This window comes from Hevea brasiliensis, chromosome 2, assembly GCF_030052815.1.
Source record: "Hevea brasiliensis isolate MT/VB/25A 57/8 chromosome 2, ASM3005281v1, whole genome shotgun sequence".
In the NCBI taxonomy this organism is placed as follows: Eukaryota; Viridiplantae; Streptophyta; class Magnoliopsida; order Malpighiales; family Euphorbiaceae; genus Hevea; species Hevea brasiliensis.
In genome coordinates, this window is record NC_079494.1 from 122,617,725 (window position 1) to 122,633,986 (window position 16,262).

The window sequence follows — 16,262 nt, forward strand, 5'->3', positions numbered from 1 at the left end:
ACAACATTTTCTCTGTCTGTTATCAGTTTCAGATCAGTATAATTCTGCAGCTGATTCAAATATTCAATCCATTTTCTAGAGAGAGACAATCTTTGATTTGTTCTCATGGTATGCCCGAATTCATGTTTCCTCAGGCTAATAATTAGTTTAGTTTATTGAACGATTTAAGTTTTTATTTAAAATCTGTAGAGACTCCGTAGTTTACTTATGGGATATTTATGATGTTTATTCAGTATTTTATTTTTTTGGATTTTGTCTAATTTTTGAGATTAGTAAGTGACAATATATTTATTCAAGATACTCTGATAAGGCTTGCATGATTTAAGAATACTTAAATTATGCACCGGTCACAGTTCAGAATTTTGGGTCGTGACAAAGTTGGTATCAGAGCTACTCGCGTGTCCTCTTGATCAATGGTGGGGCAAACCTCAGCGAGAAAGCTGAGTCCCGAAAGGGGGAGGGAAAGGTCCCTTAGGCAAATTCCACATCGAAAAAGTACGGAGATGGTCTTGGGTTCAAAAAGTAATGATATATAAAATAGGGAAACTAATCACTAGAGGAGCCTTTTGGCGGAATAGCCTGAAGAGTTGGAAGAACTCCAGGGTTAAGCGTGCTCACTTGAGAGAAATCCTAGGATGGGTGACCTCCTAGGAAGTTCTCCATTCCACCTATGGGACAAAACCGTGAGGCTTATGGCCAAAGCGGATAATTCCTCTAGTGGTTGGAGCATAATCGTTACAAATTGGTGTCAGAGCCCGGTTGAGGTCTAGTAAACTTGAGGGGCATCGAATCCTTAACGTCTTTTCAGTTTATCATTGCTTTAGATATCTACGTCCTTTGTACTTTTTCGCCTGTCTTAATTTAGCTCACATTTTCTGATTTAATACTTGTTTATTAAAATGAATAGGTGCCTGAGTCTGTTAAACGTAAGAGGAGAGCTAGGGCCAAGGGTCTTAATGGTGCAAACCTTGATCCAACAAGGGAGGTACCACCTCAAACTATTAATCAGACATCTGAACAGACGTCTATGGCTAAGACTAGGGCAAAACCATTCCTTTGTTTCTCCATACTTTTGCATGATATTTAGTACACCACCTACTTTGTTAGAGTATCCTTTATCTGTATCAACACTTATGGGGAACGTAATAGACACTGATATAGTGTATAGGGGATGTATAGTTCACATTGGAGATAGGAAATTAGCTACAGATCTTGTTTCTTTGGATATGTTTGAGTTTGATGTGTTTTTAGGTATGGATTGGTTAGCCACTTATCACGTTTTATTGGATTGTCATAATAAAATTGTACTCTTTAAAATTCCTGGGGAGGCAGAATTTCAATTTCAGGGAGATCGCAATATAGCCTCTAGTAATCTTATCTCAGTAGTGAGTGCTAGCCGATTATTGCGAAAGAAGTGTAAGGGGTATCTAGCTTATGTTAAAGACGTCCAGGTAGAAGGTGCAGGTTTGGAGAATGTTGTAGTGGTTAAGGAGTTTCCTGATGTATTTTCAGTAGATTTATCAGGTTTACCCTCGAAGCGAGAGGTAGAGTTTGGTATAGACTTAGTTCCTGGAACTGAGCCCATATCTATGCCTCTTAATCGTATGACACCCGCAGAACTTAAAAAGTTGAAGGAGCAGCTACAGGACCTACTAGATAAGGGTTTTATTCACTCTAGTGTTTCTCCATGGGGTGCTCCTGTGTTATTTGTGCAGAAGAATGATAGGTCTTTGAGAATGTGCATTGATTATAGGCAATTGAATAAGGTGACTGTGCATAATAAGTATCCTCCTCCACGCATAGATGACCTGTTTGACCAACTTCAAGGTGCAAAGTATTTTTCCAAGATTGATCTTCAATCTGGGTATCATCAATTGAGGGTCACTCAATACGGCCTTTAGGACTAGGTATGGACACTATGAATTTCTTATAATGTATTTTGGTCTTACCAATACTCTAGTCACTTTTATGGATCTCATGAATAGAGTTTCAAGCCTTTCTCAAATCAATTTGTTTTAGTGTTCATCCATGACATTCTAGTGTACTCAAAGAGTAAAGAGGAGCATGAGCAACATTTGAGAATTGTGCTTCAGACCTTACAGGAACACAAGCTATATGCCAAGTTCTCAAAATGTGAGTTTTGGTTAGATAGTGTGGCTTTTCTAGGCCATACAGTATCTAAGAATGGGGTGTGTGTTGATAAGAAGAAAGTTGAGGCAGTGCTTCATTGGCCTAGACCCACAACTGTATTAGAGATTCGTAGTTTCTTGGATTTAGCAGGGTATTATAGACGGTTTGTTCAAGACTTCTCTCATATTGTAGCACCTTTAACTAAGTTGACATAGAAGAATGTGAAATTTCAGTGGTCTTAGGCTTGTGAAAAAAGTTTTCAGGAGCTTAAGACTCATTTAACTATAGAACCAGTGTTAGCCCTTTCGTCTGGATCAGGGGGTTATGCAGTGTATTATGATGCTTCTAGGATTGGTTTAGGATGTGTTTTGATGCAGCATGGACAGGTTATTGCATATGCTTCTCGTCAGCTGAAAAGGCACGAGCAGAATTATCTAACTCATGATTTGGAAATGGCTGCAGTAATTTTTGCTTTAAAAATCTGGAGGCACTATCTATATGATGAGACTTGTGAAATCTTCACTGACTACAAAAGTCTCAAATACATCTTTGACCAACGTGATCTTAATCTTAGGCACAGGAGATGGGTAGAATTGCTGAAAGTTTATGATTGCACCATACAGTATCACCCTGGAAAAGCTAATGTGGTGGCTGATGCTCTAAGCAGGAAGTCTTCTGGTAGTTTAGCCCATATATCTACCAAGAGGAGGCCTCTGATTGGTGAATTACATGAGTTGTTAGATCAAGGAGTAGAGTTTGAAATCATAGCTGGATTATTCTTTGCACATTTTCGAGTTAGGCCTATCTTGATTGATCGAATTAAGGCTACTCAGAAGAGGGATTCTCAGTTGTGTGAGATTATAGATAGTATTCATCAAGGCTAAGCTCAAGGGTTCATGTTAAATGATGATGGAGTTCTTCGTTATGGCACTAGACTTTGTGTTCCCAATGTTGATGAGTTGAGAAGAGAAATCAAGGAGGAGGCACACCATTCTGCTTACACAGTACACCCAATTTCAACTAAGATGTACCGTGATTTAAGGGAGCATTATTAGTAGGATGGCATGAAGAGGGATGTTGCAGAATTTGTCACTACATGTTTGACTTGTCAATCGGTTAAGGCAGAACATCAGAGACCATCTGGGTTACTTCAGCTGTTGTCTATTCCCAAGTGGAAGTGGGAGCACATTGCTATGGACTTTGTTGTGGGTTTACCTAGTACACGAGGTGGTTACAATACAATCTGGATGATAGTGGACAGATTGACAAAATTTGCTCATTTTCTTCTTGTGAATACTACATACAACTTTGCTAAACTTGCACAATTGTATATAGATAAGATTGTTAGTCTTCATGGTGTTCCAGTTTCCATTGTCTCTGATCGTGGTACTCAGTTTACTTCTCGATTTTGAAAGAAATTCCAAGAAGCTTTAGGAACACGGATAGACTTTAGTACTGCTTTTCACCCTCAGACAGATGGACAGTCAGAAAGGACCAGACAGATATTGGAGGACATGCTTCGTGCATGTGTTATGGATTTTGGTGGCTGTTGGGATCATTATTTGCCTTTAGTGGAGTTTGCTTATAATAATAGTTATCAGGCAAGTACAGAGATGGCTCCATACGAGGCATTATATGGTCGAAGGTGTAGGTCACCGATTTGTTGGGATGAAGTTGGAGAAAGAAGGCTTACTAGACCAGAGTTGATACAGTTAACTTTAGAGAAGGTTCGACTAATTCGTAATAGACTTTTGACTGCTCAAAGTGGACAGAGAAGTTATGCTAACTTTAAGCATAAAGATGTAGAGTTTATGGTTGGTGGTCATGTATTTCTGAGAGTTTCTTCTATGAAAGGAATCATGAGGTTTGGGAAGAAAGGGAAACTTAACCCTCGTTTTGTTGGTCCATTTGAAATTTTAGAGAGAATTGGAGCAGTTGTTTACCGTTTAGCCCTTCCACCTGGTTTTGCACATGAACATCCAGTTTTCCATATTTCTATACTTAAGAATTATGTACCAGATCCATCTCATATTTTGCAACCTCAGACCATACAATTTAGGGATGATATGTCATATGAGGAGCAACCAGTAAAGATTTTAGATCGACAAATTAAGAAACTCTGGTCTAAGGAAGTGGCTTTGGTCAAAGTCTTGTGGCATAATCACACAAGTAGTGAGGCCACATAGGAGGCAAAATCTGAAATGCAAACCAAATATCCCCACTTATTTGATTCTTCAAGTTAGAATTTTATTTGTTTAAATTCGGGGACTGAATTTCTTTTAAGGGGGGAAGTATATCGAAACTCAATATTTATCTATTTAATTAATTATTTATTTTAATTATCTAACAATAGTTTAAAATATTTATCTAGAAAAAATAATGATAAAATAAAATAAAGAATATTTTGTTGGATGACCTATTTATTTATACTTTGCTCTCAAAGCCTGTTTATCATCTCCTTTTTCTACAAAATACTCTAAACAGGTATTTTCATCATCTTTCATTATTGTTATATGTGTATATATATAAAAATTTACGATTTATAATCTGATGTGCGCAGAGAATCCATAAATTCTTACTTCTCTATTCATCACCTTGGATTATATTTTCAAAGAGATTCGAATATTCAATCTGTCAACTGAAATTGTCTCTCATTCACTGAATATAACTATTGTCTTGGAGGTTTCAGGTGAGTGGTAATTATAGTACATGACACCGTTTTGATCCCTTTTAAAATTTCTTAGCATTAAAATTATTATTAAATGAAATTTTAAATCAATATTTTAATAATTATTTTGCATGTAATTTTCTAAAGTTTTATTTTATTATTGAATTTTATTTCAATTTTGATTAAATAATTGGTTTTGTTAATTATCTCTGCATTAGAGCCATTATGATTTCGGGAACAGGCCTTTAGTGTCTTTATATTGATTGATATCTGACTATAAAATTTACTGATGTGTTACACTGAATTTATTTGAGATTGATTTGATCTTATTGACTCTCTGAAATTATTGAAATAAACTACTGGAATTGCACTATCAGTTATTATTTGCTATCTGAAATTTTTTGTTGATTTTGATTAATTTGTACAAATTAATTTTCTGTTTTGAATTGGTACCTTTATCCAGTATCTGTTTCTGTTATCTGATCTCACCGTGTGGACTATCATGATATTAGGTTACATTGTCGAGTCATGCATCATTGCAGTTTATGGTTTGCATTAGTATCATATGCATTAATATATGTAAAGGAGGAGAAAAGTATCTAATATCCGGTAGCGTGCTTACCATCTGGCCTTTGGTGATGTGGGATATCATCACCCTGGTGTACTATACCATAAAATTTTATTTAATTAATTTATTGTATATATATGTTTTATGAAATTATTTTATTAATAATTTTGATAGCATGAGCATGATTTTATTAAATAAAAAATTAATTACGAAATTAATCAAGCATTAGCCTGTTCTTGTTCCCGTTTCGCTGTGTGCTATAATTATTATTCACTGAGCATTAGCTCAAACCACGTTTTTTTTTTCTGTTATCTGTTTTAGATCAGTATAATTCTGCAGCTGATCCAAATATTCAGTCCATTTTCTAGAGAGAGACAATATTTGATTTGTTCTCATGGTATGCCTGAATTCATATTTCCTTGGGCTAATAATTAGTTTAGTTTATTGAACGGTTTAAGTTATTATTTGAAATCTGTAGAGACTTCGCAGTTTACTTGTGGGATATTTATGATATTTATTCAGTATTTTATTTATTTTGATTTTGTCTGATTTTTTTGATTAGTAAGTGACAATATATTTATTCAAGATACTCTGATAAGACTTGTATGATTTAATAATACTTAAATTATGTACCAATTACGACTCAAAATTTTGGATTGTGATATTTCTCTTGTTTAATTACTCTCAAATTCTCTTGTACAATTAAGGATCCAAACATAGGGTTTATGTTGAAAGATATTTTACTATAAATTACATCAATTTCTCCTCATTTCTATCCATTTCTCATTAATTTAGTGAGAAATATTATGATTTAATTATAAGGGTGTTGAGAAATGAAATTTTCCTAATTTCTCTTACTTTCTCTCCTCCATTTAATGTCCAAACAAGAGAATTGAAAGAAATTCTCTCAATTCTCTTCTCACCTTTCCCTCAATCTTTAATAACTTTCCCAAAGCACCAAAGAAAGAACAAAAACTAAGGAATGTTTCCAATATATAAAAAATAAAAAATGCTTTTTCAGTAAATAATTAGCATTGCAAAAAATTAAAAAAAGAAAAATTTGACAATTGGTTGCCGACAAATCACTATCCACTAGAGACAGAAACTCGAGATATCTCATTTCTAAACAATCAGCTCAAAAAATCTTCTCGGGAAACAAATAGGGAAAAAAAAAAAAAGCAATAAAACGAGGAATGAAACAGAAAAAAAAAAAAAAAAAGGAAACAGAGGGAATTAAAGTTTTGTTATTTATAGTCACCTTCGAAATCTTCTATGGCTCAATTGGAAAAATCTTCTGTTGAAATTATGGACGCTGATGTAACGGTTTTGATGTGAAATTTTAGTTTTTATGGTTGGCCAAAACTACCAGTCCATGCGCTGGAGTCCGGTGCTCTTTACTAGGTTCGCGGTGGCAACCAACCACATGAAAACCAAACAAATAAGAGAACGTCTAAGGTGTGCGTAAGGCCGTTTGATCAATTTCAACGCGATGGATTGCAGGGTGGGCCCACTTTTAACTGCAGCAGCTGGAGAAAGGAAGCGAGCGACACCGTTTCATTGTCTTTAACCGTTGAAAGCCAGGGGGGACCGAGAGCATATTCCCTTCTGCTTAAGTTCAAGGAGACGGCGCGACCAAATCATTCTATTTCTACGCCTTCGCTAGCTTTCACGCTATTATTCCTTCTCTCTCTTGCTGAACGTAATCTTGGACCAGCTAATTACGCTCAAGCCTTCGATCACAGAGGATCATTTCCGAAGAAATTAGAGGTACTGTTGTTCTTATCAATTTTATGCCTTCTTCTCCTATTTCAAGTTTGTTTGTTTTGCATGATTTTAAAGAGGACGAGTGGTTTCTTTTTCTTCTGCTGCGATTATAATTCTTAAGTTTTTCTTTGATTTGTCTGTTTGTATAATTAACCTAGTTGTTTTTTATTAATTGATGGTTGTGGATTATTCAAAAATCAAAACTATAGCATTTCGAGGAAGTTGCTCAAAGCTTTTCACAAATCCGGTTTTATACATTGACTGACTCTGTTATAGGCGTTAAATTCTAGTTTGAAAACTGAAAATGATATGCTAAAGGCTGTAGATTTGTTCAGTTTTCCTTTTGATGCTTGAATATGGCTCAATTATTATCTCAGGAGTCATGAATTGATACAAATAATTTTGGGGAACTGGGGTTCAATTTGTTGTAGAATTGCTGGGATTGCTAACTAGGACTTTCTCATTGATGCCGCTATTAACAGACAATTGATATTTTCAATTTCTCCCCTGTGCAATGTGTAATAGACTTGAGACAGATCCAGTGGGCATGGTTTTGTTGAATTAACCTTAGGCATGCCTAATTTTGAAGCAACTAAGACTTGTGATCCATTTGTATTTCATATAACTTTTGGTCCAGTTCCATCTCCTTTATCTTCCCACTCCACGTCTCCATCCCATTCCACATCCTCTCCTCCTCCCTTTCATAGGTTGGTTTATAGTAGCTCTGACTTGTATAGGAATTAAACTGGTTGAATACCATCTTACATTCTTATATTGTTTTTGTTAATGCAGCTGAACACATCAGTTCCTCATTTGCAAACACCTGAAAAGTATAGAACTTGAATTCTTAGGGTATACACAGGTTGTCCATCTTTAGGACTTAGACCTGATGATTGAATGGACAAAAAACGGCATATTGCAATTTTTACCACTGCAAGCCTTCCATGGTTGACTGGAACTGCTGTCAACCCTTTGTTTCGTGCTGCGTATCTTGCAAAGGATGGAGATAGAAAGGTCACTTTGGTGATTCCTTGGTTGTCCTTGAAACATCAAAAGCTAGTATATCCCAATAACATCACATTTAGTTCACCCTCAGAGCAGGAAGCACATGTCCGCCAGTGGCTTGAAGAGAGAATTCCATTTGTTGCTCACTTCAGTATATGCTTTTATCCTGGGAAGGTAATCATACAGAGTATATCAATTAGACACTAGTGATAATTTGATGGTCATTCTTGACTTCCTTTATGGTGCAGTTTGCCGTAGATAAAGGAAGCATTCTTGCTGCAGGAGATATCTCTGAAGTCATCCCTGATGAAGAGGCAGACATTGCCATCCTTGAAGAGCCTGAGCATCTAACATGGTTTCATCATGGGAAGAGATGGAAAACTAAATTTCGCCTTGTGATAGGAATTGTACACACCAATTATTTGGAATATGTGAAGAGAGAGAAGCATGGACGAGTGAAAGCATTTATGCTTAAATATGCTAATAGCTGGGTTGTTGACATATATTGTCACAAGGTATGTTTCTTCATGATTTTCAGTTTCATGGAACAATAATTTATGTTTGGATGATTATATATTGTTTTTCTTTCAACGACCTAATTTAGCAATTTTCAGTTTTCTGTTAAGAGAATTGCTCTGTATGACTTGTTAATAGTTGAATCTTGAAACTTCTAGAAAAAGTTATCACACATATGCCTCAAGGAAACAAAACCTTTGGGGTTTTCGCATGAATAACTGTCAAACTTCAAATGATTGTGGTATCAACTAACTTGTTAAGAGGTTATTGAAGTTGTAACTTAGAATTATAATGTAGAGGTCTTAGGATTTTAACTTGCAATCTCAGGCTCGAATTGTTGTGATGGGGATGAGGGGCCTATACAAGGGGATAGGCCAAAATCTCTAACTTTCTTTGTGTAATAATAATAATTATTATTATTATAATACAACTCAACTCAATTAGTCTGAATTCCAAATTAGTGGGGGGTAGGTTATATGGATCAACTTCTGTCTATCTATTTGAATCCGCATTGTGACATGTCAAGAAGCTTTATGCTGGTCATCACCTTCTGCAACCCTTCTTTGTCCTGGCTTTGTTATGATCTAACCAAGGCTATATTCATATACATGCATGGTTAATAATAATATTCGTTAATTGTTTGACACACTTCTCTCAAAAGATAGTTGAAAATTTTCATATTCCTATATATAACTTCAGGGCTACAATCTTAAGAGACTTGCTTGCTGACCAGATTATACTTGCGATGTAAGTGCAGGTAATTAGATTATCTGCTGCCACCCAGGATTATTCTAAATCCATTATCTGCAATGTTCATGGAGTGAATCCTAAGTTCCTTGAAATTGGCCTGCAAAGTAGGAGGCATGACTTCACTAAAGGCACTTACTACATTGGGAAAATGGTGTGGAGCAAAGGTTACAAGGAGCTGCTTAAACTTCTTCGTGATCACCAAAAGGAGTTGGCTGGGCTTGAGGTAGATTTATATGGCAGTGGAGAAGACTCTGGTCAAGTTCAGGAAGCTGCTAAAGAATTGGAACTGGTAGTGAGAGTGAACCCTGGGCGTGATCATGCCGATCCTGTATTCCATGAGTAAGCTTCCAACTGTATGTCCTTCTCATGGCATGGATTTGATTATTCATTATAAAATGTTTACCCAGATAGCTGGGGCCAATAATACAGTTCACATTTACATGGAAGAAACTAATGTAAACTGGTTGCTTCCAAAAATAACTCTGTGGAAATGGTTCATGTAATCAAAGCAAGAATGACTTTCAAATTAAAATAAATGCTAGATCAACTTATTGAGGCCATTTTAACCTGCACCTCTCGAACTAGAACAGTAGAACTACTCCAAAACTTTCCATGATTTCTAGTTGTCAACTTGAAAAACCATTTCTATACTGTCCTTCTATGAGAAAGCCATTGCTTACTTCTCTCTCTCTCTCTCTCTCTCTCTCCTCTGTCCCTCCTTTTTGTTTCTTCCTTTAAATTTTTTAGTTTGGGGTGTAAAAAGGTTAGGATAATTCATGCTCCATCTCCCAAGAGAGGAACAGGTTCGGCTCTCTTGGTGGTATTGTCATCAATTGTCACTTGGGATATTAGTAAACCTCGTTTGATATACCTTCATGGCTTAATGCTGCAGAGAAGTTTATATCTGCCTAATCAAGGCAACACTTCAAAGGTGATTTTTTTTTTTTTTTCCAATTTGAGACTAGAACTCTGGCTTATAATGTGATTTTTTTTTCCTTCTCTCTCCCTGCTTTAACCATCAAATTCTTATTTTCTTGTTCCTGCCCCAGTTATAAAGTGTTCCTGAATCCAAGCACTACAGATGTGGTTTGCACGACCACAGCTGAAGCATTAGCGATGGGAAAAATTGTTATATGTGCCAATCACCCCTCAAACGACTTCTTCAAGCAGTTCCCAAATTGCCGAACTTATGATAACAGCAATGAATTTGTGACAGCTGCACGTAAGGCTTTGACTGAACAACCTGCTGAGCTGACTGATGCACAGAGGCATGCACTGTCATGGGAGGCTGCCACCGAACGGTTTCTGAGAGTTGCTGAGTTGGACCAAGCATCTGCAATGAAACTGGAAAAAGGTACTTCAAAGAACTTTGCTTCAACATCTTTCAATCTAGGAAAAAACATGGAGGATGCGTCAGCATATCTGCATTATGTGGTTTCTGGACTTGAAGTATCAAGAAGAGCTTTTGGAGCATTTCCAGGTAGCCTGCAGCCAGATAAAGAGCAACGCCAGGAGCTAGGACTGGCTATTCCTGCAGGAAAATGAGGCTATTAAAAAATTAAAAAAAAAAAAGAGAGCTTGTGATGTGGATGAATCATGTTTCCAGTAGTGAATGTTGGGGGCAGTTGAAATATTAATGTTTGTTCACAAACTCTTTCTGTAATATTCCTTCGCTTTAACCCACTGTAAAACCATTCTTCCGTTGGTTTATTTTAAGCTATTGTCATAGTGAAGTCAAATGTCAGGATTACGGGAAATGCAATTCTTAACAGACACTGTTCTCATGCAAGGGTCCCTCCCTCCAAATCTTCTGAAATGTTTTGGATGTCGGATGGCGCATAAAATAACTGGTTAGTGTTGAATGTTTTTGAAACATGAGGTTGTTACAATCTTTAGATAAGAGTTAGTTGTCATTCAAATTTCAATGTGATTCTCAACCAAATCACAAGATATATAATTTTTAAATTTTTTTATATTTAAATGGAATATTAAAATTTTTTTAAAAATATTAATTATATCAGATTTTATTATTCTTGTTACCTTAATTTTGATATTAAATTATTAGAACATGATTTCACGGACATAACGTAAATTTATTCATCAATTTTATAAATTAATGTATGACATTAGATGATAAATATATTCATAATATGAGATATATGAAAGTTAAAAAAGAACAATATTATTTCTATATTTGTTCACAAACTCTGGTGTTGATCTTAATCATAATTTCTTTAAAACCATTCTTCCGTTGGTTTGTTTTAAGTTACTGTCAGAGTAATGACAAATTTAAGATTACAGCAAATGCAATTCTTAACAGACACTATTCTCATCCAAGGCTTTTACGCTGCATGTTTTTGAGACATGGGGTTGTTAAGATCTTTAGATAGAGTCAGTTGTCATTCAAATTTCAATGCTACTAACCTTAACCAAACAACAAGATTCTTCTTATTTTCCTTTGTAGTTGTTAATTGAAATGATTTTATTATATAATTTTGTTTTATAGATAGTTAAAATATATGTATATATATACGAATTAGTAATAAAAATAAATTGCTATAATTAAATATATTTTAACATATTTTATGGGATGATTACCTTTTTAATCTTGTAATTATACAAGTATGTGCTGGAAGTTGGCTCAAATGGTTTAAGCAAATGCTTAGTCTTTTAATTTAGAATTTGTGTAATTTGGAAATTTGGTTTTAAAAATGGTATTATTGTTTATTAAATTTTAATTTAATAATATTAAATTGTATTTAAAATCATGAAATTTTAAATAATTTTTCGCCACAAATAAATAAAACTTAGAAGACTCCCTCGCTTGGTATAATTTTAAATGATGAAAAGATAATTATTATATTAAAAAAAAAAAAAAGAAATTAGCCGCTGAAGAGTCCTCAAATGAGGAAAGAGTTTAACTAACGCATGAAACATTGCCCATTTGGACTCTCGTCTCGCTGATCCTATGATCTCCCTCTCCCTCTATATTTCCCGCGAAACTTTCTCTCTCCTCCCCTCTTCTCTCTCTCTCTATGTAAAACCTAATCTTCTCATATTTCAAATCAATTGCTTGCCTTAACCCCATTTATTAATTACAATCTCTCTCTAGTCTCTCTGTTTTGCGTTCTTTTTTCTCTATGTTCTGTGCTTCATGTTCGTTCCTTGCACTGCCGTTACGGTGTTCTTCCTGAAACAAGAAAACTTTTCTTGAAAACTAGAGAATTCTCTTTTAATTTGCTTTGATTTTGCTTCTGCCTTTCTTTTATTTGCTGCTATCGTTATATTTGAACGTTATACTAGACTATATATTCAAGTTGAATGATCTTCCAAATCCTTTTTAGTGTTTAGTTCTTGGGCTGATTTGTTTATTTTTGAAACATGTGGTTTAGGGTTTTAATGTTTAACTGATGACTTCATTAACGTATTAATGAACAATCCTTTTGGGGTTTCTTTTATTTTTCTTGGTTTTTAATTTGGAGTGAGAGATCATGGGAGAGGAACTTGAGGAAGCTCTTTCTGACTCTGAAAAGGGTAGTTTAGTTTCTTCATGTGATCCAGTCCACACTACCTCTGCTAATAATGCAGTCACAAATCCGATCTCTATTAAAGGGTCTGTGTTCTTACAACACGTAGATTTATAATGAAATAATCATCACTTTTTTTATACCCTCTCTATTTTGCATTATAATGTGATTTGTTATGCCAAATGTCTGATTGCCTTTTCTATCGTTTTAGGAGGACAACAGGTCCTACCAGACGATCAACAAAGGGAGGCTGGACAGAGGAGGAGGTCGGTAGCCAGAGGCCATTCGCTGCTGATTGATGCCATAACAGTTATTCTGATAAATAATCAACTTTAGGGGCTATATTCTTAGATTTTTTTCTCCATTGAGTCAACGTCTATTATACGTTTGGGGATAAGAGAGTCATGTCTATGCTTTTAGCAAGAAAGTTCATTCACTTGTTTTGTTGTCAATTTTCATGTTAATAGGATAAAATTTTAGTTGCAGCAGTCGAAAAGTTCAATTGCAGAAACTGGAAGAAAATTGGTACGTCTCCTTACTATTTCTAGTAGGCTTTTAGCTTTCTTTATTTTCATTTTGGTTAATGGTGGGTCCATTTATGCCTTTTGTCTTTCTGATAATTACTGAAGTATGATGATTTTAAATTGTCCAATTCGGTTAAATTTTCTTGCTGAGATTGCTAGTGCTGGCTTGCAAGTTCTCTGTAAGTAAATGTTGTTCTTATGATTTTTTTTTTTTTTTTGGCAGCTGAATGTGTTCCTGATAGAACAGATGTTCAATGTCTACATCGCTGGCAGAAGGTTCTGAACCCTGATCTTGTTAAAGGAACATGGAAAAAGGAGGTGAAAATCCACAAGTTTACCATGGTTTATTGTTTTTTATATGGTAACATGACTATGACTCGCATTTTCACTTATGTGAATCCGCAGGAAGATGCTCTGATTCTTGACCTTGTTGTGAAGCAGGGGAATAAGAAATGGTCAGAAATAGCAAAACATTTACCTGGCCGCATAGGGAAGCAATGCCGAGAAAGGTATTTAACCTCATTTAGCTATTTTGAATTATCAATATATTTCCTCCCATTTATGAAAGAAATCTAATAAATAAAATCTGAACCTAATATTAATAATTATTTGTTTTGGTTAGGTGGTACAACCATTTGAACCCAGAGATAAAAAGAACTGCTTGGACCAAAGAGGAAGAATTGACTCTCATCAAGGCCCATAAAATATATGGGAATAAGTGGGCTGAGCTAGCGAAGTTTCTTCATGGAAGGTACTAAAGGAAAACTATTTAGGGCATGTCATGCTGAGGAAATTATCATTCAGGAACTTTCTGTCCATTATATATGGTGCCTCACTTTATTTTGAATTTATTGAAAATTACCAGGACTGAGAATTCAATAAAGAATCACTGGAACTGCTCAATGAAAAAGAAATTAGAATCATGTCCGGCTTCTGAATTTGACCTATACAGTTATAACACAAAAGCAGAAAGCAGGACATTTGACGTGGACAATCAAAGCCTGAACTTAGTGCATTCTTGTTCATTGGATTTGGGTCTTGGAAATGCTACGACAAGAGAGCGTCAATTGTCAACTTCAGATAAACAAAATTGTAAATATCCAGAAATAGAATCAACATTTGGAACCATGGATGCTAGAGCTTTAACTGCATTCTATCTAACTGGTGTAAAGTGCAGAAAAAGTGACAATAATGCCAACACTAACTGGTCCAATAAATTAATTAATGCTTCTTCGGATGATGTTGCAAGGCTTCAATCTCCTGAGCTATCAAAAACTGTAAATTCTTTGCATTCTGGAGCACTTTCTGTACCTTTGACTCTTTCTTTGACTACTCCTATCAGTGTTGCAGGTTGTGATAATAAAACAGGTACCTTGTGTGGCAGCTCTTCTATCACTTGCAAATGTCACTTCAAGTGATCTATGACTAATCTAATCATTTCTTTTTGTTTATGATGATAGGCGAATTTGATTTTAAAAGGAAAGTTGTTGGAGGCCTTAAAGATGTGAAGGAACTTAATTGTGGTGTCTTGAGTTGTGAATCACTCCAACTTAAAGATGGGAATATTCTTCTTCAAAATGTAAGTTATTCAAGTACTGATAGCTGCATTAGAACAGCAGGTAGTCCAGTTTCCTCTTGTGCTCTAGCAAACCAAATTTCTCATAATTGGGGCAGTCCTGAATCCATATTGAGGAGCGCTGCAAGTAGCTTCAAAAGCACACCATCAATAATAAGAAAAAGAAGTTTTAAAACTTCAAGGCAAGCTGACAATGCTACTCATTGTGATCATGTTTGCAAACTAGAAGACAATGTAGAGAACCTGTCACTGCATTTATGTACCTGTAACAAAGATGGTGACAATAAAATGGATCCATCAAATGAAAAGCAGCCTTTTCTTTCTCCTGCAAAGTCTCAGAAGCTTGAAAAATGCTTGGAAGATGCATTTAATGTAGAATGTCATTCAGACAGTGAAAGATCTAGAGCATTTGCTTCTCATGATTCTTGTGGTGACAACTAAAACAAAGTCGTCTTTTTTTTTGTTGTTATCAAGAACTGATGTTGCATTTTGAACAGAAAGATGGAGTTTAACTCGATGTTACTTAGTAAGTCACCTTTGCCAATCTTTTGCTATTGATGCATATCTAATCATCCATTTTCAAGCAAAAGACACAAGATTTTTAGGTGAGGACTACGCCCTTAGCCTCGAGCATTTCTGTTTTAGACATGTTACTAGAAACTCCAGTCTCCTTTGTGACTATTCACCATATTTGCTTGTTCTAAGGGCAAAAATTTTTCTTTGGTCCTTTTGCTAATTATCTTCTTTTCTTTCTTTTTGCAGATGTATATGATTGTAAAAGATTTTGAGTCCTTGGGAAGGATGACCGCCACGCAAACTACAACCTATACCATAGATGATAACATAAAGCTATAGAATAATAACCAATTTAAGTTTCATATTTATGGTTAATATGGGAAGACAAATAATGATATTTAGTGTGCTTGATTATTCATATGAGGATAGCAATTTATTGAAATAAAGGAAAATTTTGTAATATTAATTAATATTTTCTTTTTTCTTTCTTTTTTTTTTATTTAATCTCCTCATTTTTAATTTTTTTACTCCCTCAAGACAAATAAAATTTTTTCTTAATCTCTTGTTGGATAAACAAAAATTCAAATCAAAGCAATTTAAATTTAATATTTCATATCTTTTTAATTTATGGACAAATATTAATTTAATTTTATTTTATTTTAAATACATACTTATCCGAATGAAAAATTATATAATATTTTAATGCATTTAACATGAA

At 34.9% G+C, this 16,262-nt stretch overlaps 2 protein-coding genes across 4 annotated transcripts; both read left to right on the top strand.

Moving 5' to 3' along the window:
• Window positions 1–6,561: 6,561 nt before the first annotated feature.
• Window positions 6,562–11,190, top strand: LOC110669503 (digalactosyldiacylglycerol synthase 2, chloroplastic). Of its 2 annotated transcripts, XM_058142154.1 has the most exons (6): window positions 6,562–7,133; window positions 7,923–8,309; window positions 8,384–8,650; window positions 9,409–9,740; window positions 10,294–10,332; window positions 10,451–10,987. In XM_058142154.1, exons 2-6 carry the CDS (start codon window positions 8,028–8,030, stop codon window positions 10,944–10,946), a joined length of 1,416 nt encoding a protein of 471 aa, XP_057998137.1. In that variant the 5' UTR covers window positions 6,562–7,133; window positions 7,923–8,027; the 3' UTR covers window positions 10,947–10,987. The 2 variants fall into 2 exon arrangements, with proteins under 2 accessions (XP_057998137.1, XP_057998140.1); XM_058142157.1 differs by lacking the exon at window positions 10,294–10,332 and having other exon boundaries at window positions 6,572–7,133; window positions 10,451–11,190.
• Window positions 11,191–12,310: 1,120 nt separating this feature from the next.
• On the top strand, window positions 12,311–16,010 carry LOC110669464 (transcription factor MYB3R-2). 2 transcript variants are annotated; one of them, XM_058142168.1, is made up of 9 exons: window positions 12,311–13,014; window positions 13,140–13,194; window positions 13,396–13,453; window positions 13,676–13,770; window positions 13,894–13,961; window positions 14,075–14,203; window positions 14,318–14,820; window positions 14,913–15,554; window positions 15,791–16,010. In XM_058142168.1, the coding sequence occupies exons 1-8, from the start codon at window positions 12,893–12,895 to the stop codon at window positions 15,467–15,469; spliced, it is 1,587 nt and encodes a 528-aa protein (XP_057998151.1). In that variant the 5' UTR covers window positions 12,311–12,892; the 3' UTR covers window positions 15,470–15,554; window positions 15,791–16,010. The 2 variants fall into 2 exon arrangements, with proteins under 2 accessions (XP_057998151.1, XP_057998147.1); XM_058142164.1 differs by having other exon boundaries at window positions 12,313–13,014; window positions 13,858–13,961.
• Window positions 16,011–16,262: the final 252 nt, after the last annotated feature.